Source organism: Canis aureus, chromosome 12 (genome assembly GCF_053574225.1).
Source record: "Canis aureus isolate CA01 chromosome 12, VMU_Caureus_v.1.0, whole genome shotgun sequence".
Classification (NCBI taxonomy): domain Eukaryota; kingdom Metazoa; phylum Chordata; class Mammalia; order Carnivora; family Canidae; genus Canis; species Canis aureus.
The window spans coordinates 17,093,025-17,117,667 of record NC_135622.1 but is presented as its reverse complement, the minus strand read 5'-3'; the positions used below and the strand labels follow the sequence as shown (position 1 = coordinate 17,117,667).

At 37.9% G+C, this 24,643-nt stretch overlaps 1 protein-coding gene across 11 annotated transcripts in view; it reads left to right on the top strand.

Moving 5' to 3' along the window:
* The first annotated feature begins 12,663 nt into the window (after positions 1–12,663).
* GCFC2 (GC-rich sequence DNA-binding factor 2) overlaps positions 12,664–24,643 on the top strand; it is a 48,611-nt gene continuing 36,631 nt past the window's right edge. The window contains exons 1-4 of one of the 11 annotated variants that reach the window (XR_013349106.1): positions 12,664–13,026; positions 16,655–16,753; positions 21,346–21,570; positions 22,715–22,812. Coding sequence is in view for 8 of the 11 variants with exons in the window: in XM_077843049.1 (XP_077699175.1) it covers positions 12,741–13,026; positions 16,655–16,753; positions 21,346–21,570; positions 22,715–22,812 (708 nt within the window). In the remaining 3 variants the exon portion in view is untranslated. Of the gene's footprint in view, positions 13,027–13,112; positions 13,271–13,332; positions 13,354–16,654; positions 16,754–21,345; positions 21,571–22,714; positions 22,813–24,643 lie in introns of those variants that run through there. The other 10 variants (XR_013349105.1, XM_077843049.1, XM_077843048.1 and 7 more) reach the window with 10 other exon arrangements.

The following is a 24,643-nucleotide window of genomic DNA, read 5'->3' as shown; positions in this document are numbered from 1 at the left end:
AAATTGAGATTAAAACCTTGAAGTTTTACCAGATGTCAGTTGTTAACAAAACCAGGTAAGGTTTATTCCACTGAGGCTTGAGGGCAGATTTTTCTCTAATGTCTCCTTTACAAGACTAAAATCAGGTTTCAGATCATGTAGAGTCTACCTAGGTGAATGTTTAGAAATGTAGTTCGTTGATAATTAAGCTGGAAGCACCATATGAGCCTCCGGTAGTGTTCAGTTATATCAGCTTACAATGGGCTAGAATTTAGGATTGGAAACAATGCCCAAATGCTTGAAGCAATCTGTTTTTAACTCACAAGGTGATAACTTACGGTTCCAAGAAGGAGAATCATTATTGTTATCACAGCTAATGGCAAGAATTAAGCCTTGAAAATGTGAGGTTTCTTCAAACTTAGATAGTTATAGTTTTTGAATTCCCTATGTTTTCTTCATTTTTCCTAAGGTTTGTCAATGATACGGATAGTGGAGACTGTGAGAAAAGATAAAGCTAGATTGGAGTGAAACTCAGGAGGATTTTTCCCCAGTATGAAAACTAAGAAGCTAAGAAAGTGAGTTGACTAAGAGAGATAAGGAAGCAGACATGCTGACAAAAGATATGGAAAAGGAGTCTAATTCCTACTTTCAGGTCTGCCTAAGACCCATCTATATTACTACGCACAAAACACTCTGTATTTTCATAATAATTCTTCCTCCTCCTTTTCCTTCTCCTTCTTTGCCTAAGTAGCATTGATATTTGTTATTTGCTCCCCCTGACTAAAGATGAGATAACTTTATCAATTAGAATAACAACTTCAGTAATTCAAAACACATTCTGTATGTTTAAATTATGAGCACATAGAAAACTTGAAAACTATTGTGATTATGTATTTTTAATAGTGTAGTCCTTACATTTGAGAGATGCCTAAACTACTTATGGATAAAACACCGTGACTGTAATTTATTTAAAAAATAATATATGAAGAGAAAAGTGACTAGTAGAGATGAAACAAGTTGCCCATGGGTTGAGAATTATCAAACCTGAGTACATTAAACTGTTCTGCATATTTACTATATATATTTGGAAGTTTTCCACAATTTTAATGAAATTGAATTATTTGGATATTCATATGAAAACATTTTTTAAGATTTATTTATTTTAGAGAGAGAGTGGAGGGAGGAGCAGAGGAAAAGGGAGAGAGAGAGAATCTCAAGCATACTCTGCTCTGAGTGTGGAGCCCAACACAGAGCTCAATCCCAGGACCCCAAGATCATCACCTGAGCCAAAATCAAAAGTTGGATACTTAACTGACAGAGCCATCCAGGCAGCAACCATATGAAAACATTTTTTAAAACATTTAAACTTTTAAAGAGGAATTAACACTGCTACTTCTCAAACTCTTCTAAAAACTGGAAGAGGAAGGAATACTTCAAATTCATTTGAAGAGTTTTCTTATAGTGTCCTTATCTGCTATTAAGGTCCGATAAGTACACTACAAGAAAAGAAGACTACAGACTAGTATTTCTGATGGATATAAATGCTATCAATGCAAAAATTCTCAACAAAATATTACCAATCCAAATTCAACAACACATTACAAAGACATGATCAAATGGGGCCTATGATCAAATGATCATGATCAAATGGGGCCTATCCCTATGATACAAAGATGATTGAACATACAGAAAACAATTAATGTGATACACCACAGAATAAAAGAGAAAAATCATATGATCTTCTCAATTGACATTTGACAAAATATAAAATCTTCTCATGATAAAAACCCTCAACAAATCAGGCACAGAAGGAACATACCTCAACATAAAAAAGGCTATATATGACAAACTTACAGCTAACATTGTACTCAACAGTGAAAAGTTGAAAGCTTTTCCTCTAAGATCGGGAACAAGAAAAGGATGCCTAATCTCACCATTCCTATTAGACATCTTACTGAAAGTGCTAGCTAGAGCAATCAGGCAAGATAAGGAAATAAAAAGAAAATAAAGAAATTGGAAAGGAAGAAGTAAATTGTTGTTATCTGCACATGATATGATCTTATATGTAGGAAGCCCTAAAGACTATAAACACATACACAAACTTTTCCTTTAATAAAGGAATTCAACAAAATTGCAGAATACAAAATCAAGACACAAAAATTAATTGTGTTTCTATGTCCTAACCATGAATAATCCAAAGAGGAAATTAAGGGGTGCCTGAGTGGTTCAGTTGGTTAAGAATCTGCCTTCAGCTTAGGTCATGATCTCAGATCCTGGGATAGAGCCACCTGTGCCTGTCGGGCTCCCTGCTCAGTGGGGAACCTGACTCTCCCTCTCCCTCTGCCACTCCCCCACTTGTGCTTTCTCGCTCTCTTGCTCACTCTCTCACTGTCTATCTCAAATTTAAAAGATGTTAAACCTTAAAAAAAAAGGTAACTAAGAGAATAATTCCATTTACAATAGCATCAAAAAGGAAAAAAATTAGAAATAAATTTAATCAAGGAAGTAAAAGACTAATACACTGAAAACTGCAAAACACTAATGAAATTAAAGAAGACAAAATGGAAAGACATCTGGTATTCATGGACTGGAAAACTTGGTATAGTGTCATAATATTCATATTACCCAAAATGATCTACAAATTCAATACAATCCTGATTAAAATTCCAATGGCATTTTTTACAGAAGTAGAAAAAATAATCCTAAAATTCATATGGAACCACGAAGCATGCCAAATGGCCCAACAGCCTTAAGAAATAAGAACAAAGTTGGAGGCTTCATGTTTTCTGATTTTAAGACCTACCACAGAGTTACCATAATTAAAAACAGTATAGTACTGCCATAAGGACAGACATGTAGAGGAAAGATATGAAATAGAAAATCCACAAATGAATCCACACATAGAGTCAGTCAAATGATCTTTGACAAAGGTGCCAAGAATACACAATGGGACTAGGATAGCCTCTGCAATAGATAGCACTGGGAAAACTAGAAATCCCCATGAAAAGGAATGAAATTGAAACTTTGTCCTACACCACACACATAAGTCAACTTAAAATATATTAATGCAATGAGTTCTATCCTTAAACTGTAAAACTCATAAAAGAAAGTATTAGGGATCTTCATGACATTGGTCTCAGCAATGATTTTTTTATATATATAAAACCAAAAGCACAGACAACAAAATAAAAAATAGATAAGTGGAACTACATCAAACCAAAAATTTCTGCACAGCCAATGAAATACTCAACAGAAAGAAAAGAGCACCTATGGAAAGGGAGAAAAATATTTGCAAACCACAGATGTGATAAAAAATTAATACCCAAAATATACAAGGTTCTCCTACAACTTGATCACAAACAATCTAATTTTAAAATGGGCAAAGGTTTTGGGGCACCTGGGTGGCTCAGACAGTTAAGCATCCAACTCTTAATTTCAGCTCAGGTCATGATCTCAGGGTCATGAGATGGATTGCCATGTGGGGCCATGGGCTTAGCGAGGAGACTGCTTGAGATTCTCTCTCTTTGTCTCTCTCCCTCTGCCCCTCTCCCCTGGGTCGGTGTCTCTCTCTCTCTCTCTCTCTCTCATAAATAAATCTTTTTAAAAATTGATTGATTGATTGATTAAATAATTGATTTAATGGGCAAAGGTTTTGAATAGTTTCTCCAAAGGTGTCACCAGGTATGTGAAAGATGCTCAATGTCACTAATCATTAGGGAAATCCAAATAAAAACTCCAATGAGATATCACTGCACACCTGTTAGGACAACTAAATACTAGTTGTATTAAAAAATTAATTAAAAAATTAAAAATAAAATTACCATTTTAATCAGCAATCCCACTTCTGAGTATTTATCTGGAAGAATTGAAATTAGGATCTCAAAAAAATACATGCACTCCCATGTTCATTGTAGCACTGTTCACAACATCTAAGATTTGGAAACCACCTAAATGTCCATCCTCCAATGAATGGATAAAAATGTGGTGTATACATACAATGAAATATTGTTTGGCATTAACAAAGAAGAAAAATCTGCTATGTGCAACAATATGGATGAACTTTGAAGATATTATGTTAAGTCACAGAAGGACAAATTCTATATAATTCAACTTATATAAGGTATCTAAAATAGTTAAACTTATAGAAGCAGAAAGGAGAAGGGTGGTTGCTAGGATCTTAGAGGAGGAAGAATGGGTACTTGATGTTCCACAGGTATAAGGTTTCAGCTAAACAAAATGAAAAATTCTAAGGATCTGCTCTACAGCACTGTGCTTATAAGTAGCAATACTGTACAGTACACTTAAAATTTTGCTAAAATGGAGGTGCCTGCCTGGTTCAGTTAGTAGATCATGTGACATTTGATCTTGGGGTTATGAGTTTGAGCCTCATGTTGGTGTAGAGATTATTAAAAATAAAAAATCTTAAAAAATTTTTTTTGTTAAAAGGGCAGAACTCATCTTAAGTGTTCTTACCACAATTTATTATTGAAATATAATTGGCATACAATAATATATTAGTTTCAAGTATAGAATATATTGATTCAATAATTCTATACATTACTCAACACTCACTACAATAAGTATAGATACCATCTATCACCATATTAAAATGTTATTAAAATATTATTGACTATATTCTCTATGCTGTACTTTTCATCCCTGTGACTTATGTATTTTATAATTGGACGTTTATAGCCAAACTCTTTTTTAATCCCCTTCATCTATAACACCCATCCCCTCACCCACCTCCTCTCTGGCAACACTAATTTGTTCTGTATTTGAGTCTGTTTGTTTTTTGTTCATCTTTGTTTTTTAGATTACAAACATAAGTGAAATCATGGTATTTGTCTTTCTCTGTATGACTTATTTCACTTAGTATAATACCATTTAGCTCCAGCCATGTTGTCACAAATGGCAAGATTTCATTCATTTCTATGGCTGACTAATACTCCATTGTATATTTACGTCACATCTTCTTTATCCATTTGCCCATCAATGGGCACTTTGGCTGTTCCCATACCTTGGCTATTGTAAATAATGCTGCAGTCAATATGGGGGTGCACATATCTTTTTGATTATTGTTTTGTTGTCTGTGGGTAAATATCCACCAATGAACTTACTGGATAATATGGCATAACTATTTTTAATTTTTTGAAGAAACTCCAAACCATTTTTCCACAGTGGTTGCACCAATTTACATTCCCACCAAAAGTGCATGAAGGTTCTTTTCTCTCCACATCTTTGCCTGAACCTTATTTCCTGTCTTTTTGATACTAGCCATTCTGACTGGTGTGAGGTAATATCTCATTGTGACTTTGATTTGCATTTCCCGGATAATGAGTGATGTGGAGTATCTTTCCTTGTGTCTGTTGACTATTCGTATGTCTTCTTCGGAAAAATGTCTATTCAAGTCGTCTGCTCATTTTTTAATATAGTTCTTTGGGGATTTTTAGTGTTATGTTAAGTTCTTTAAATATTTTGGATATTAACACCTTATCAAACATATCATTGGTAAAAATCTTCTTCCATTTACTAGGTTGCCTTTTTGTCTTGTTGATGGTTTCCATCACTGTGTAAAAGCTTTTTATTTCAATGTAATCCCAATAGTTTATTTTTGCTTTTGTTTCCCTTGCCTGAGGAGACACATCCATAAATATGTTGCTAAAGCCAATGTCCAAGAGATTACAGCCTATGTTTTCTTTTAGGAGTTTTATGGATTCAGGTCTCATGTTTTAGGTCTTTAATCCATTTTGAGTTTATTTTTATGTGTAGTGTAAGAAAGTGGTCCAGTTTCTTTCTTTTTGGGTTTTTTTTTTTTTTGCAAGTAGCTGTCCAGTTTTCCCTACATGATTTATTGAAAAGCCTTTTTTCCATTGCATATTCTTGCCTCCTTTGCCCTTAAAAAAAAAAAAAAAAAAAAAAAGGCACTTCCCGGAAGCCAACCTGTAGAGCTAATTTGGCTAATAGCAACCTGACCACTGGGAGCAGGACCCCATGTAAGTTGTGACCTTCTGGTCCCAGCACAAGGTTCCCATCATAGTAAGTACTCAAAGAATAGATACTGAAAAATTAAAGCACAACTAGGTCCATATTTTATGGATGCATTTCTACAATAACTTAGGAAAAGGAACTCACTCAAAGGAAGGAAAGAGCAATACTTTACTTATAAATGTGACTTTGCAAAGTTTTGTCATCTGAGAAGTTTTGAAATAGGTTGACTTAAAAGTGAATATATAACCCTTACTTTTAACAAGAGTGAATGAAAAAATAGCTCTATAATAAGAAGGAGGCAATTTCCAAAAGATTATTTGACACAATTCTTCTGTAAGTAGCCCATGTCTCACTAGAGGGAGCTCAGAACCCACTAATCAGGGGCAAGAGAAGCTGAATAAAACGTCGTTTCACTTTAGAGAAAAAAGAGTCTGAGTAAATATGACATTGATTTTTCAGAGGTTGGCAATTTTTCATATTCCAACTATTAACTTCAATTTTTAATTATAATAGGTAAATAATACAAAGCCTCCTAATAGTCAGTCAATTTAATAACCTATTATTGTAAGTAGGGTGTGGGGCAAAAAAAGAGACTCGGCATTATCTTCACCTTCTTAGGGGAAAAGTTCCTAGTGTTCATGAAAAACAGCAAGTAATATAAGTCAGTAATGAGTTTAGGTACCCCGAAAGGCTGTTTAGAGAAACAGAATTCTTGCTCCTGGCCTCTCTTTTCCTAGCTCTGTGGGTAAACATGTAGGGCATTGTCCCCTTTCAAGTTGCACCTTCTTGGGGTACTTTTGGGAAGGGGTCTTTCTCACAGCCACACCAAAGCCAGTATGCTCAAAAGCCTGCTTCTCCTCTGTCACCTCCTGCGTTTCCTCTGAACACTTCTACTTGAAAAACTAAAGAGCCACCATCTCAGAAGTGCTGCCCCACCGTGGCCTCAGCTGTCAAGTCCTTCATTCCCAACAGCAGTGTTAATTCAAGACTTGGAGCAAAGTTTTACTAAAGGCTTGAGGAGAGACAGCATCTTAAAAGTCCCTTGTCCCACTCTCCTCTCACCCCGGCAACTGGGAACTTCTCATTAAGCATCATTTCTCCTCAGGTTCCAAAACCACTACCACCCACAGGTTTCAAAACCTTACTCCGTCTTTTGATGTCTTTTCACATCTTTCTTTACCCCAGTCTAGGGTTCCGATATGTCCTATTCAAGCATGTCTTAAATATTGTGTGGGACATACTTATACTAGAAAACAATTCCTTGTGGCGTGCCTGGGTGGCTTAGTCTGTGAAGCATCTGCTTTCAGCTCAGGCTATGATCTCAGGGTCCTGGGATGGAGCCCCATATCCAGCTCCCTGTTCAGGGAGGAGTCCACTTCTCCCTCTCCCTTTGCCCCTCCCCCTGCTTGTGTGCACACTCTCTCAAATAAATAAATACTTTTTAATCTTTAAAAACTAAACAAAAACCACTTCCTTGTTTATCTGAAATTCAAATTTTACAAGGCATCCTATAACTTTTCTAAATCTAGCAACACCACCCTAGAGCCTTTACTTTGCTTCCCCAGGGGGTCAGAGGAGGAAACTCAGGATTCCTCCCCCTTTGTTAAGAGTCCTATTTTATCTTTTCCCATTCAGACAATATCCAGAAGAGATAACTTATCTCACTTCTCTCCCTTGGAATATATATTTAGTTTATGTTTTAAATAGCCAAGTTTTTCAATCTGATAACATATTTGCATTCAACAAGTTAAAGTGATTTGTTTTTCAGATTTCGTTATCATGATTGAAGAGAAGTGTTTCAGAATTGCCTCATCCACACATTTAGTTCATTGAATTCATGTTAATTCAATGTGTACTATGCATTAGACCCTATACTAGCGAGGTACAAGGATATCAGGAGAAAGAGGGGTCCTGTCTGGCAAGGCAGTGTAATTTAAAAAGGAAGTAAATAACTAGCTCCTATCAGCTGACATCTCAGAACCCTGCTGAAAAAGTGAAGTCTGCCTACTGTTTTAACATCTCAGTTAGACGTGGTTTGTGAGTTGGTGACTTTTGAAGGGAAAGGGCAGCCTTCTGAAACACCAGCATCATACTTAGATTATTCTTAAATAAACTGCTTCCTTTGTGAGCAACACTGGGAGTGAATTCTGTCCTGCTGATCACCTTTCAAACTAAGACAAATGCCTAAAGCAATTTTGGAGACTGGTGGAGAATCCTTTTTGAGAAAATGTAGACACATGTCCCTTATGGTGACTGACGCCTGTAGTTAGATAAACTCAATCAATGTGAATAGATTCTTATTAGTTTTCCTCTTTGAGGGTGATGTAGTTTCTAAATTTTGAGGTACATAATGGCATTTGCATGCTATTACAGTTTGATATGAAATTCAACAATGATTCTTACCCAAAACATGTTTTTTTAATCTCTTAGGAGTATCTACCCTATTACCTTGCTACTCAAAGTGTGGTCCTCAGACAAGCAGCTTTGGCTTCTCCCAGGAGCTTACTAAAAATGAGGACTCTGGTTTCACTACAGACCTGATTAATAAGCATCCATATTTCCACACCATCCCTAGATTATTTGAAAAAGACTAGGCTTGAGGAGCACTGTCCTAGAGCCTAGCATGGTGTTTGGACTAGTATGTGCATAATAAATGCTCGTTGAATTGTATAAAGCATGACTCTGTTTCTTTATACAGTGCATAAAAGAACACTGGCTTTCCCTCTAGTCACAATTATGATCATCTCATTTTAAAGTCATAATCATAAAGGGGCGCCTGGATGGCTCAGTCAGTTAAGGGTCTGCCTTCAGCTCAGGCCATGATCTCAGGGTCCTGGGATCAAGCCCCACATGTCAGTTCTCTGCCCCGTGGGAAGTCTGCTTCTCCCTCTTCCCTCAGCCCCTCCCATTGTTCATACTCGCTTTCTTTTTCTCAAATAAATAAAATCTTTAAAAATAAAAAAAAAGTAATAGTCTACTTACTGGTTTTACCTTAACTGCTTTGTAGTGTGATTTAGAAAGACACCTTCCTCTGCTTAGGGAAAATAGAGCAGCACTCACTGCTGGACTTGGGAATTTCACATGGATAGGCGGTATGCCAAAAAAGCACTAGACCAAATGAAATATTCACTGACATCCTGGACCCTGCCTTCAATCTTTGTAGTTCTTTCTAGCTATAAAGAATGCTTGGCCCATGTGTTGGGAAGATCTTCCTTTAAATAACATAAATATCTCCATTTCCAATCACTTGCCACAACCCTAATAAAAAGTCTTTCAGTCAGTCCCCTAATTTTACCTAGATGTTTTAAAGTTCTCTTTAGAAGTCATTAATAAAGTATGAATAACTGATAATACTTTATTATAGCATTCCCCAAGTGTGTTTTAGAAAGTATAAATTCATCAAGATGAGCCATGGAAAGGAACTAAGTCAATCAGGGAAATTCTGCCCATTGCATAACCCTTTGGTGGAATATAGTCAGCAGTACAATGGTAGGTGTTTAAAAATTGGCTCTCAGGAAGAAAAGGCCTGATTTTTGAGGTCTTTAAGTTTCTGTGGTATGTATATTCCCACCATGGCTGATTCCAAACTACCAGCATGACATCACCAAACAAAGAGTTGGTAGTAGATGTGTAGGAGGAGCACAACAATACACAGTATTTCTACCATACAGATACGGTGGACGTAAATAACCTCAACAGCACAGGTAACAGAAAAGGGTTGTAGGAAATAGGAAGTGGTGAGTTTTGAGTACCTATTGCCTATATTTTTTGTATATTTTATTTGATTGTATTTCTGTAATTCCATTTTTAATGATGACTATGTTTAACAACTGGTTCACACACTGCCTGAACATTTTGCAATCACCTGTCCAGCATACACAGGAGCTGACCTCAGCTCACCAGTGAAAGAGCTGTCTCACAGCTCAGACATGCATAGACTTGGTTCATGCCACACACAGAGAAGAAAATGTGGCTCATTCCCAAAGCTAATACCCTAGAGAAAGATTCTACTTGGTCTACCATGGTTACGTGTCTATTCTGATCCTGCTAGCCTTGTCCCAGCAGGTGGACATAGCTCCATAAATCTGATTTGGAATGGGGGATAGATTTCTAGAGGAGAATTGGCTTAATGGTAGAGTATATCACTTAAAATGCATGGTAATGTCCATTTTAGCTATGACTCTACCCTCCAATCAATTTTTAAAATACAATCCTTATGAGACTTCCCAGGCAAGAAGTGGGGTTTTTTGTTGTTGTTTTTTGAGCAACTGGGGTTTCAACAGTCAGTAGAAAGAAGCTAGAAGTGGTATAGTCATCTGTGATGGTGAACTTCATACTTTTTTGCTGGCATATTCCCTCAGAAGTTTCAAAAATCCATTATCTCAGAACATTTTTAGGTATATATTTATGAGTGTATCATAAATTTTGACAGTTGCCAAGGATGTAATTTCTGGCGTATTGCACATATTGTCACTTTTTAAAAGATCTATTTATTTATTTGAGAGAGAGAGTGCGCACTGAGGGCAGGGGGAAATCTGTTTCTCCCACTTCTTGAACAAAATTACTAAGGAACCCAACTTCCCGACATGATGCAATCTAAATCTGGCCCTGCTTCCCTTAGCTCTCCTTAAAAACCTCCTAGCACAAAGCAAAATAGTCTGAGAAAGACAAATACCATATGACTTCACTCACAAGTGGAATTTAAGAAAAAAGAACATAGGGGGTATTAAAGGAGACAAACCAAGAAACAGACTCTTAACTACGAAGAGCAAATTAATGGTTACCAGAGGGGAGGTGGGTGGGGAATGGGCGAAATAGGTGATGAGCACTGTTTTATGGAAGTATTCAATCACTAAATTCTACACCTGAAGCTAATATTAGACTGTATGTCAACTAACTGAAATTTAAATAAAAACTTGAAACGAGGGGATCCCTGGGTGGCGCTGCGGTTTAGCGCCTGCCTTTGGCCCGGGGCACGATCCTGGGTACCCGGGATCGAGTCCCACGTCGGGCTCCCGGTGCATGGAGCCTGCTTCTCCCTCTGCCTGTGTCTCTGCCTCTCTCTCTCTCTCTCTCTCTCTCTCTCTCTCTCTGTGACTATCATAAATAAATAAAAATTAAAAAAAAAAAAAACTTGAAAAGAGAAAAAATCTAGCACAAACCCAAATCCTGGGTAACAAGCTCCACTCTGTCTGAACTCTGTGCAAAAATCAGTGATTCATAATCAAAAATTATTTTGAGGGGGATCCCTGGGTGGCGCAGCCGTTTAGCGCCTGCCTTTGGCCCGGGGCGCGATCCTGGAGACCCGGGATCGAATCCCACGTCGGGCGCCCGGTGCATGGAGCCTGCTTCTCCCTCTGCCTCTCTCTCTCTCTCTCTCTCTCTCTCTCTCTCTGTGATATGACTATCATAAATAAATAAAAAAATTTTAAAAATTATTTTGAGTGGTCGACTGAAAGCTGGAGCTGCTCCTCTATTTTCGTTAAAATCAAGACATTGGAAACAGTCTGATTTCCAGGAGAATTGTTGAGTTCGGAGGTATTTATTCTCTCATCCTGACAACAAAACTTTAGATGCTGCGGGAGTTTTTACACGTGGGTGTATATACTATTGCACATTCAGAATGGATAGAGAATCATGTCTCTTTGTAAGAAGCAGAGAGAGAAGACGACATGGGCCCTGTGTGGATGCATGAACACCTGTGCACCAGGGCAGACTAATGAACTTATTAAGTAAAAACAAGAAAAACTTAGACAAATTTTCACACTGATAGCTGTTAAAAAAAAAAAAAAAAAAAGACATTATGAATTTATGGCCCTTACCGGAGAAGACAGGCATGGAGAGAGAACCAAAGGGAGGGTTCTGGGGCAGCTACATATAGAGGGAGGGGAGCCTAGGGAAATTTCCCTCTTAAAACAATCCTTCCTACAAACCTCTTGGAAAGCCTTCCTGAACTTTAAAGCACGAACTAAAACTTTTGTGGAGCATGGGGCCAAACCCGGCGAGAGAATGCGAAGGAACTCCACGGTTATCTGCTTCAGATGGATGTGGTCAGAGGCGTCCAAGTAAGAATGGGCTTTACCCCCAGTCCCCCATCAAGGCTTCCTCTCTCTCAACAGCGCGACTGGATCCAGTCCAAGCTTCCCGCGGGGTCTGCCATCCTTCTTACTGCCGCACATCTTTCTGAACAACACCCCCTTTTCTCTGATGCATCCCCCACCCCCCCATGAGCCAAAGCATTTAACCAGGCTCTGTTGAAACCTTGCCCCCTGAGAGCAATCTTTTGGTTTTTGCGTACTTCTCTATCATTTACGTGCAGATTTTCCTGTTTAGCTTTCAGAAGCAATCTCCCCAAACACACACACACACACAGTATTCTGGTTTGTTTCTTTTAATTCTTGGTTGGAGAGAACTTTACTCTCTTCAATAAAGCGGAAGGCAGCGAACGGGGTTCCAGTCTAGGAGGCAGGTGCAGCGCCTGAATCTTAGAGTTTGCCCAAGGAGAACCGGTGAGCGATGCTCTCCGCAGCGCCCAGCTCCGGGAGGCTGCCGGACTCGGCGGAGCAACACAACCAGGCCTGAGAAAGGCCTTGCACCTCCAGGCCGCCGCCCCGCAAACCAGTCCACAGACCCGAGCGAAAGGGACAGAGCGCGCATGCGCAGGGCGCAGGGGGCGCGCGCACGGCGGCGGGACCGCGCAGGCGGGAGCGCGCGCCGCCGTGGACGCCGCACGCGGGGGCGGAGGCGCGCGTCGGGCTCGGGCCTCGGCCATGGCTCACAGGCCGAAGAGGACTTTCCGGCAGCGCCGAACCCACTCTAGTGACAGCGACAGCACCGAGGAGCCGTCTGCTGAACCCGGGGCGCCGGGGGAGCAGGCGGCGCCGGGCCTTGGGGAGGAAGGGCCACCCCCGGGAGGTGGCCGTGTGGAAGCGGCGGACCGGCATGTTCGGGGCCGCGGCCCTCGGAGCCGGGGCCGGGGCCGGGGCCGGGTGTGGGCGAGTTCCCGGCGCGCCGCGGGGGCGGCTCCGCGCGCGGAAGGCGGCTCGGGCGTCCCAGGTGAGGCAGGGGAGCGGGGCGGAGGGGCGCCGGAAGTGACGGGGGTGGGGGCGGGGACGAGGCCCGCGGGGTTCTGGGGAAGGTCCTGGAGCGGTCCTGGTACGGCTTCCGGTACCCACTCGCCCGCTGCCCGCATGTCCGCGTTGGGCGGCGTGGGGGTGGGGCGGGGGGCTGGAAGGAACCCTGCGTGGTTTGTGGCTCCTCTGCGTTTGCACCATCGGGTGAACTCCCACCGGTTGCAGTTGTAAGTGCAGTATTTGCTGTTTGTGAAGAACCTAAATCGTCACAGAAGTCAAAAAAAAATTTTTTTTTTCCTAGTACTTTGAGGTAGGGGAAAGTGTTACGTACTTTTGGAAACATCCTCAATTATTTTTCCAGAAAACACTTTGACCAGAATAGTACATTAGAAGAATATAGGTAGCAGACACTTGGAACGTTTTCTTGTGCTTGTTTTGTTTTTCATCAGTTATCTGCAAGAAGGGAAATAAGAATAACGCTCCAGGGGCACCTGGGTGGCTCGGCGGTTGAGCGTCTGCCTTCGGCTCAGGGCCTGATCCCGGGGTCCTGGGATCGAGTCCCCCACGTCGGGCTCCCTGCGTGGAGCCTGCGCCTCTCTCTGCCTGTGTCTCTGCCTCTGTGTGTCTCTCTTGAATAAATAAATAACATCTTTAAAAAAAATAACATGCTACGTCACTAAGTAGCATAATGGATTGATGACGCTGTAGACTGTATATGGCGTTAAGTACAATGTAGTTTGAAGTACCCTTTCGTTTTTAAATACAGAATTTAAGCAACGTAAAGTTGTTGACAGTTGTTCCGTTTTGAATTGGAGCTTAATAAAAATGCAGTTTTCTGTTAGTATTGAGGTAGAATTTTTCTCCACCACTATTTTTAGTACAAGTGATTTTGGTGATTTCTTTCATTACGACCTTCTGTTTGTCTAAAGCTTTGAAGACTTTTTGTATTTTTCTACTCTATGGAAGTCACCTGGTCAAACTTTAATTGGGAGAATTGAGGCCAGGAGTTGCCTTTTTGCTTGCATTTAAAACAGTGGTTCTCAAAACTTTTTGGTCTTAATATCCCCTTTATGAGACTATCCCAAAGAGCTTTTGTTTCTGTAGATTGTATCTATTGATATTTACCATGGTAGAGATTAAGATAATTTTTTATTCACTTTTTCTAAATTAAACCATTACCTGTACGGATAGGTAACATTTTTGAGGCGGGACACTCTTCCAGAAAATAGAATGACATTGTTTCAATTTACAAGTCTTTAATGTCTGGCTTCAACGAATAATACAGCCGACTTCTCAAAGGTGCTTCTGTATTCAATCTGTTGTGATGTTTCATTTGAAATATGAAAAGAAAACCACAGGTTTGTGGTGTAATAGGAATACTTAATAGCCTTTTTAGATGACTGAGGGTGTTCTGTTTTGATATTAAAAAAAAATCAACAAAAAATAGTTTCTTGAAGGTCATTTTGCAACATGGCAGCTGAAATCATACTTGTCAGTTTTTTTATACTCCATTACGTGAAAATCCATTGGTCTGTTTTGCATTTTCAATGAATCTTTTACCCATGCACAATTGGTAAAATCTTGCATTGACTGTTGGAAACTCTTGGTTCAGTGGGTTTGCAAATGCTGGTACATTTTATATAATATCCAAAAGAATCTGTTAATGTTACTGTGTTACTTCTCATAATCATCAGTCGTTAAGTGATGGAAAGATATTAAGTTCACTGTGTAGCATATAAGTTTTCCAAAATTCGAGTTTTCACTTGAAATCTCTAATTCTTGAAGTGATAGGCACATCTTTGCCATTTTTGAGAAAATGTGTCAGGTAGACATGTAGAAATAACTAGAGTTTGTCAGTCATTCTTTCAAATAAAACTGTTGCTTCTTGAAGACAGTGGCTAGTTCAACGTACAACTCATACAGATGCTTTTCAGTGAGGCAACCATTATGTTTCAGTATGCCCCCCAGAGTGCTTAATACACACTTCCGTTTTGTTCCATAGACTATTTAAAAGATGTGTCCTCAAAGGTCAAGATTGAATAAATTTAATAACTTTTTGTTGCTCTATTAAGGATGGTAAGTTTACCTGTTTGTTTTCCTGGCAATGCATGGCAGTGAAGAATACAATGGCCGCCACTACAGATTGCTGTCACTGTCTTGATTCATATTAAGAAGGCAGGAGTTGGGATCCCTGGGTGGCGCAGCGGTTTGGCGCCTGCCTTTGGCCCAGGACGCGATCCTGGAGACCCGGGATCGAATCCCACGTTGGGCTTCCGGTGCATGGAGCCTGCTTCTCCCTCTGCCTGTGTCTCTGCCTCTCTCTCTCTCTCTCTCTCTCTCTCTCTGTGACTATCATAAATAAATTAAAAAAAAAAAAAAAAAAAAAAAGAAGGCAGGAGTTTTACCCACCACTGTTTTTGCTTCATTGTATAAATAGCAACAGACTAAAAAGGGCAAATAACACGATAATACTGTGTTTCATACTTTCAATACTTTCATAGTAGTCTTGAACTCACAGACCTTCTGAAAGGGTCCTACAGACTTCCAGGGGTTGATGGACCATGCTCTCGAGAACCACCCCTCTAGTGTTAATCCATTTTGAGAACAGGTAGAAGAGTTGTTAAATAGTAGCAAAGAACAATGTAATCAGTAGTTACATTCCTTTGTCTTCTAAGTTTTGATCTTTAGATTTTTAAAATTCTATATAGGTCTGTTAATTAAGGGATATTTTGAAGATAAAGAGTACTATTTATGTAATCTTAAGCTTTAAAGTTGTTCATAAAAAATACAAAATAATTATAAATTAACCAGTCCTTTTTGTCAATAATACTATGATTCTTTCACATTTTATTCAGCCCTCACAATACCCTTATGGGTGTTATCTTTGCTTAATAGATTACTGGACAGACTGTCCTTCCCAGAATCACTTAGTGGAAACAGAGATCTGTGATTTGACCACAGTGCACATTACAGGTACTACTTGCCACCAGTCATTGAAATAGGACATAAAGAGAATCTAAATTCCAGAATTAAATAAAATTAGATTGAAAGCCCTGCTTCTCCACTGAATAACTTTGTGACACTGGACATGTTATTTAGCCTCTCCAATTCCTAATGTCCTCGTCAATAATAGTACTTACTTTATATAATTGTGAAATTCTGTAATTGTATGACATAGACCTTGTAAAACAGATTTAAGTGTGCCTAGCATATAGGAAGTGTACATCAGGATTTTTTCTTTTTGAACTTGTTCACTACCATTATTTTTCTTTTTTGTTTTAAATCTTCCTTCACTTTTTGTCATCATCTTTTTTCTCTGTTTCCTTCCTTTTTCATTGCATCTTCTAAGAGAATATTATTAGATAAGTAGATCATATAAATAGGGTAAATATATGCATTTATTAGGTCATCCATTGATTTCAGAAAGAAGGGAAATGGAGAAAGATCTGTATATACACCTCACATACATGGAGAAAAATTAAAACACTGTATGTGTATAATGCTATGTGTTGTGTAGAATTTCAATTACTGATTTCCACTATCTTTTGACTCTTTCTTGTTATATTCAAAAAATGTCCTGTTATAATCCAGAATGGTTGATCTTTCAACAGATGAAGAGGGTGAAACACATCATTCCTCAGAAAGTAAAGATGATCAGAATTCATCATCCAACAGCTCTAGCTCTCTGGAAGAAGAATTTTCATCAATAGGTTAGTAAATTTTGTAATTTTGATAAACTTTATTTCTAGTATCAGTATCTTCTATACCAGTGATTATTATTTTTGGTAACACAGCTATAGTGAAGTATGGGGCAAGTAAATCATTACCAAAATTGTCAGAGTGCCAAAATCAATTGCTCTTTTCCATTACATGACATGCCCAAAGTCAGACAGCTTGTAAGAGGCAGAGCTAGAATTCAAACCCAGGCAATCTGCTCTAGAACCTGTGTTCTTAACCACTGTGCTACACTGGGTGATTGATGCCAATATCTGAAGGATGATAAGAATTTGTTAGTGAAGATGTTTTGGGTACAGGATATAGCAAATGTAAAAAACTCTAGGGAAGATAACATAGCATGTGCAGAGAACTAAAAACAGATGTTAAAATGAAAAGATTTGGTTGGAGTTTAAGAAACAGGAATAACAACAATAAAAAAGACAAATTGGAGTCAGATAATACAGAGTTTGGGAGAACTACTGAAAGTTTTATGCAAATAAATGGCATGACCATTTTTGTATTTTAGAAAGATCCGTCCAGTTCAGGCAAATTCAGGCAAATTGCCACTTGTGAGCCAAATATGACCCATCACTTGCTTTTGCAAGTAAATCCTTATTAAAAGACAGCCACTCTCATTAGTTACATGTTGTCTGTGGCTGCTTTTGCACTACAGTGACAGTTTAGAAATTGTAACATACATTATGGCTCACAAAGCTGAAAATATTTCTCTGGCCTATTATTCAGTCTCAGGGATCTAGAACTTGTGCTGTGGACCCTTGACAGTCTTACTAAGTCTGAGCCCCCTTCTGAGAAAATAAAAATATGTAGCTTTATAAAAGAAACAAATTAACTTGAGATATAATTGTTTAAATACATTTTTAAAGACTTATGTGTTTTATTAACTTATTAAAAACAAGAACTAGTAACTCTTATAATTTTTTTTTCTTACACAACTTCACAAGTTACAGAAGTAGAAGTACTTAGTGATGAAACCAGTATTAAGAATTGAAGCCTCGGGGCAGCCTGGTGGCTCAGCGGTTTAGCGCCACCTTCAGCCCAGGGCCTGATCCTGGAGACCCGGGATCAAGTCCCACATCGGGCTCCCTGTGTGGAGCCTGCTTCTCCCTCTGCCTGTGTCTCTGCCTCTCTCTCTCTCTGTCCCTCATGAATAAATAAAATCTTAAAAAAAAAAAAAAAATAAGAATTGAAGCTTCATAGATAAATGATGCCTTGTGTAGACTCTACATATGATGTCCATTAGAATTTTCTGTGATGAGGGGATCCCTGCGTGGCTCAGCGGTTTAACGCCTGCCTTTGGCCCAGGGCGCGATCCTGGAGTCCCGGGATCGAGTCCCACGTCGGGCTCCCGGCATGGAGCCTGCTTCTTCCTCCTCCTGTGTCTCTGTCTCTCTCTCTCTCTCTCTCTCTCTCTCTCTGTGTCTATCATAAATAAGTAAATGAATAAACCTTTAAAAAAAAAATGAATTTTCTGTGATGATAATAAAATTTTTATATTTTCATTGTCTGGTATATTAGCCACTAGCCACATGTGGCTATAAAGCTCTTGAAATGTGGCTGATACAACTAAGAAACTGGATTTTGAATTTTTAAATGGTCTCATATGGCCAGTGTGTACTGTATTATACAATGCTGCTATAGAAACTAATGGATTAGAAAGTATAAGCCAGTAGTTGTAAAGTGTTAGCAGGATTGCACGTGCAAGGAGAGAGGACAGTGTTTACAGATGTATGGGATAGTTTTTTTTTTTTAATTGAAGTTCAATTTGCCCACATATAGCATAACACCCAGTGCTCATCTATGGGATAGTTTTTAATTATCATGTGACAGAGGTGTTACTGGCATGTAGTGCTCTGGAGGCAAGAAATGATAAATGTCTCACAGAGTACAGGACAGTTCACAGTGAAGAATTGTCCCTCCTCAAAAGCTCATTTTAGAAACCCTGAAAGTTGAAGATTTGTCCTGTGAAAAACTTTTTTTCTTCTGGAGAAGAAAAGATGAAGGAATGCGAGAAGTCTGTGGATTGGTTTGTGGACCCAGGAATGCAGTTATTTTTTGTTCCAACAGTGGAACTATTAGAATGATCCAATAGTGGAAAATATCTCTCTTGAGTTGTTGCAGATACTGCATGTTACACATGGGGCATGATATTAACCTGTATTCCTTAAATAAGATGATGTATGTGAAAATTATTTAACTTATAAATCTGCATGTTTTTATTGTAAAGCAATATGCTAACTTTATTCATTCCACATGTGGCGGGCATCTGCTTTGAGCTAGGTGTTGGGTATAGACAGGACAGGATAATAACTCTTCTCTTGAACTTTTCCTTCTTTATTGTAGCTTGAGAGAGGATTAGTTTTATTTAGTATTAGTATTTTACTAGTGAGTCTATTGCCTATGATTTATTAAGCCCCACCAAGTCATTTGCAGATGAATCACTTCCAGTATTTCTGCTTTTGTATTCATACACTTGAGTATTTGAACCTAAGTGTATCATCTTAACCCTGGTTTTACATTAAAATTTCCTAGACGGCTATTAAAACATAGTGCTGCTCAGCCCCACCTCAGATCAACTGAATCTGAATCTCTGGGATGAGGAGCTTGGGTACCAGTAGATTATCAAGCTTCCTAGGTGACTCTAATGTGTAATGAGGAGTCAAGAAATGCTCATGTAACCTGTTGTGAAGGTTTGAGTCTTGAGTCTAGGTTATATTTAGCTGTTCCTCCCAGCTTTAAAGACATGTCTTTTTATCTTAGTCCACATCACATTAAGATCATTAAACTAGGAACACAAACTATGGAGCCCTCTAGTAGATCCCTGCAGTGCTTCATAATCAACATATTTGGGGGGGGTGGGGGGTAATTATTCAACTAGTTAAAAATCAAGTGCACTATGTGATTTTCCCCACACATTTTAATGTAATTCACAATGAAAACATGCATCTGTTAAATGCTTTGGGAAAATGAAGAAACATCTGATCTGCATCATTTCCCTGATACTAATCTATAAATTAGTACTAGTCCATAAAAAGTAAATCACTTGATTCAATATTCCTTGTTCCTTTTTTTTTTTTTTTTTTTTTTAAGATTTCATTTGTTTATTTGAGAGAGAGCACACATACTGGTATGGCGACAGGGAGAGGGAAAAGAAGAGAATCTCAAGTAGACTCTGCACTGAGCACAGAGCCCCACGCAGGCTCAATCCCAGAACCCTGAGATCATGACCTGAGCCAAAAACAAGAGTTGGACATTTAGCCATTTGAGCCACCAAGGCGTCCCTGATATTCCTTGTTCTTAGTGAATATATTTTGATTTTTAGTCATCACCTGTTACTGTTTCATAATTTAAGAACTTGTTTTCCTTAGCACCAATGTCAAGCATATTGGTCAGTAATTTCTATATTCTCTTTTTCCAAAAGTTGGAACATTTCCACATCTCCAAGCATAGGACATCTTTTTTTGTTTTGTTTATTTTTCAAAGAATTTGGAACAGTTTGTGGTAAAGTTTAGAACATTTTACTTGAGCCTTGGTCGTTTGACATCCCTAATTAACATTGTGAAGTGCTTGAAATAGTGAAAATTTCCTTTACCATTTTGTTTACCTTAGTATTTTGCTTAAATACTAGAAAGTTTTTCCAGAAAGTAAAGATAAATTTCAGCTTAGATCATACATGAAGAAACTTGTTTTGAATTGGAATAATACACGTTAATGTGGTTTATATGCTATAAAATAAAACCTAGAAGCACCTGGGTGACTCGGTTAAGCTGCCTTTGGCTTAGGTCATGATCCCAGAGTTCTGGGATCGAGGCCAGCATCAAACTCCCTTCTCAGCAGAGAACCTGCTTCTCCCTGCTGCTCCCCCTGCATTTGTGTGAGTGCGTGCTCTGTCAAATAAATAAAATCTTAAAAAAAAAAAACAAAAAAAAAAAAAACTAAAACATGGGTCTATTAAAAGACAGCATTTAAATATTTTTCACCTGATAAATGAATCTGATTATTTTCTTTATAATTTTTGTAACTTCTCATTTATTCATGTGGAAATCACCACAGGATCTTGATTTAGCTGTGTGCTGGTTTTAGTCTCTTTCTCACTTCCTCTATGCCTGGATACCACAAGGAGAGGAGAAGGGCATAATACAGCATTCTTTGTGCATCAGATTGGCCTGTACCCCATCATTCGAACCTCTGCAGGTCTCACAGACTAACCAACTCTATGCTCAGCTCTATCCCGCTTCCCAACCCTCATAATCTGAGAGCTTCTAGAAATGAGAAATAGTCTTCAGCAAAAAGTCAGCAACAACATCTGATGAGTAAGAGAGCTAGAAGATACATTGAAGTGGTATCGTTATATTTTCTGATACTTCTAGATTAGGTTCGTTTTCTAATTTACATTAAATCTCTATAAAAGTAATCTTATTGATGTAGGTTTTGAGTTCTACAGTTACATTAATACCAGAATTGGAAAAAATTGAAAAGACACTGCCTTTTTATTTTCTTTAAATACAAGGAATATGTATTTCTGTTGGTGTTTGTTTTTCATTGTCTTCCTCTTTGTTTCTTTTAGTAAATATCCCTGATTCAGCTTTTATTCAGGAAGCTCGCAGAAAACGTGAATTGGCCAGGGCCCAAAAGGACTTTATCTCTTTGGATGTAAAACATACCTCTACCATTGCTGAGATGAAGAAAAATAGTAATGAAGATCCTGAGAGTGAGCCTGATGACCATGAAAGGAGAATACCATTTACCCTAAAGCCTCAAACCCTTAGACAAAGAATGGCTGAAGAAACAAGTACATACTTAATTTATTTACAATATATAAACATTGAGGGATTTTTCACCCAAATATAATATTATGTTAAAATTTTCCATAAAAACAGAATGTAGTATCTCATACTTTAAAAGATGTTAGAAGTTGGTTTTTATTTAATACAAATTTGGTAAATGACATCATAGTCTCTAAAAGATCTATTAAGATGTTATTATCAAATAATGTGTAATAACATTATTATCTGACCTTGATCTTTTTTGGTAAGTTAAAAAAAATTGTACAGTGTCTTATTTTTGATATTGAAAACTTTCATTGTCACCTTTATAAAGATTTTTTTTTTTAACATGGAAGCATCTATAGGGATTTTAGATGTTATTTATTTATTTTTTTATTTATTTATTTTTTTTTTTTTTAATTTTTATTTATTTGTGATAGTCACAGAGAGAGAGAGAGAGAATGAGGCAGAGACACAGGCAGAGGGAGAAACAGGCTCCATGCACCGGGAGCCCGACGTGGAATTCGATCCCGGGTCTCCAGGATCGCGCCCTGGGCCAAAGGCAGGCGCCAAACCGCTGCGCCACCCAGGGATCCCTAGATGTTATTTATTAAGCTCTCCCCTGCTCTGATGAAAAATTTCCTCTACCAATAATCCTTAGATCTAATAGGACTATTTTTACATTCGTTATTTATAAACAATTACATGTTTTATCAAAATTTTTATCATTTTGAATAATATTTTTTCAGAATGAGACTTTTGGTTTCCTCATAACCCAGAAATTAATTTTCAATATTTAGATTCTAGGATAGAATTTATAATTCCTAATGAGGATTATCAAATGTTTCATTTTTTTTCTAAGTTTTTCCCCCCCCATATATGAAACTGCAGTGTTTTCATTGGGACGGTTTGTTGATGAGTACAGGTGCCCAAATTCAAATCCCAGCTTCAGCACATTTTCCAGACAAGTTATTTAATCTCTTGATAGGAGTTTCCTCATTAAAAGAAAGAAAAGGCTGTTAGTAGTGCTTTCTTCCCAGAATTACTGTGAAGAATAAGTTAACACATATAAAGCTGCTAAGCCAGTGCATTATAAGCCCTTCAAAAATGTTAGCTGATGCTAATAGAATGGAAAAATATAGACTACTCATGAATTTTTTTTTTTCCTAGCACCCAGAAATGAAGAAACAAGTGAAGAAAGTCAGGAAGATGAAAATCAAGATATTTGGGAACAGCAGCAAATGAGGAAAGCAGTTAAAATTACAGAGGTAGTAATTTTTTATACCATATATATTAATTTTCTGTGGCTGCTGTAACAAATTATCACAAACTTGGTGGCTTAAAACAAGAGACATTTATTCTCTTACAGTTGTAGAGGCTAGAAGTTTGAAAACAAGGTGTTAGCAGGGCTGTGCTCCCTCTGAAGGCCCTAGAGGAGAATCCTTTCTTGCCTTCCAACTGTCACTCCAGGTGTTCCTTACTTTGTGACTATATAACCCCTGTCTCTATCTCCCTCTTTATATGGCCACCTTTCCTGTACCTCTGTATTCTATTTTATAAGAATATTTTTCATTGGATTTATGGCCCACTTGGATAATCCAGGATATTCTCATCTTGAGATATTCCACTTAATTACGACCAGAAGGACCCTTTTTCCAAATAAGGTGATATTCACAGATTCTGGGGGTTAGAACATAGACTTGTTTTTTGTGAGGCCACCATTCAACTTATTATACCTTATATATTATGTTCTCTTCCTACTAAATGTTAAATATCTTCTACATATTATAGGCCACTTGAGGGGACTATATTTTTTTAATTTTATAGTAATTGTAACATACGGTAGTTATGTAAATGTGAAGTGTTTAAACAAATAAATAGATTTAAAACGAAACTAATAAAAATAATACTGTTGTTGAGGTCAGGAGTCCTAGATTTGGATTCTGGCTCTACCACTAAAATATATGCTCCATGAGGTCAAGAATTATTATTAACTGTTCAGTGTTTTATCCCTCTGTGCCTAATACTATGAGTGCTCAGTAAATACTTGTGCAACTTTGTGCAAATTATTTAGCCCTTTTTTTTAAAGATTTATTTATTTATTTTCGCAAGCACACATGCCCAAGTGGGGGGAGGGTGCGGAGTTGGAAAGGGAGAGGGAGAGAATCTCAAGCAGATTCCACATTTAGCATGGAGCCCAACATGGGACTTGATCTCACAACTCAGATCACTACCTGAGATAAAACCAAGAGTCGGATGTTGAAACAACTGTGCTACCCAGGCACAACAAATTATTTAATTTTCTAAACTTTTCTCATCAATAAAATGGGAAGACAATGTTACCTACATGAGTAGGTGGCTATAAAGTTCAAAATCATAATTTAAATCAAAGCACTTATAAATTATATGATAGTATACAAATATAAATGTTTCATATTTTAATCTGTTTAACAAGAATGCTTTGAAAGATTATTTGCTCTTTTAAGTAAGAAGGTATTGTTAAGATTTCCATGTTATTAAAAGTAAAAAGTTAAGTGAAGGTAAGCCTTTGGTTGTAACAACATTTAGAAATTTCTGACCAGAGCAATGATATAGAGGGCTATTTTTATCATGTAAAAATAATAGACTTGGTACCCCCTCCCCTCTTCAGTAAAATCAGTATAGCAAAACAACATGAAACAAAATACTTAGAAAAAACTGCCACAGTCTTTACTCTGACTGCTCAAGTTTGCATAATTCCTTTTTTAAATATTTAATTGTAGTCATAGTGTGTGTGTGTGTGTGTGTGTGTGTGTGTGTATATATATATATATATATATATATATCAGAAGTTCCCAGACTTCCCATTCGTGGAGCCCTCAGTATGAGTAACTTTATCCTGGTGCTTCCCCAGGCCAAAAGAAGTACCAAACAATTTCATTTATTAAGTAGTTCAAGTCAAAGAATTTAATAATATTTATGTCCTGATAACTTAGTATCTTTTGGAAAAAACATAGATAAGTTGAAGAAAAAAGTCTTTTAATTTCATTTTTTTAATAACCACAATTATTTAGTAATGGGGATGCACCTCTTGGGCACTGCATGATGTTTCAGACCTTG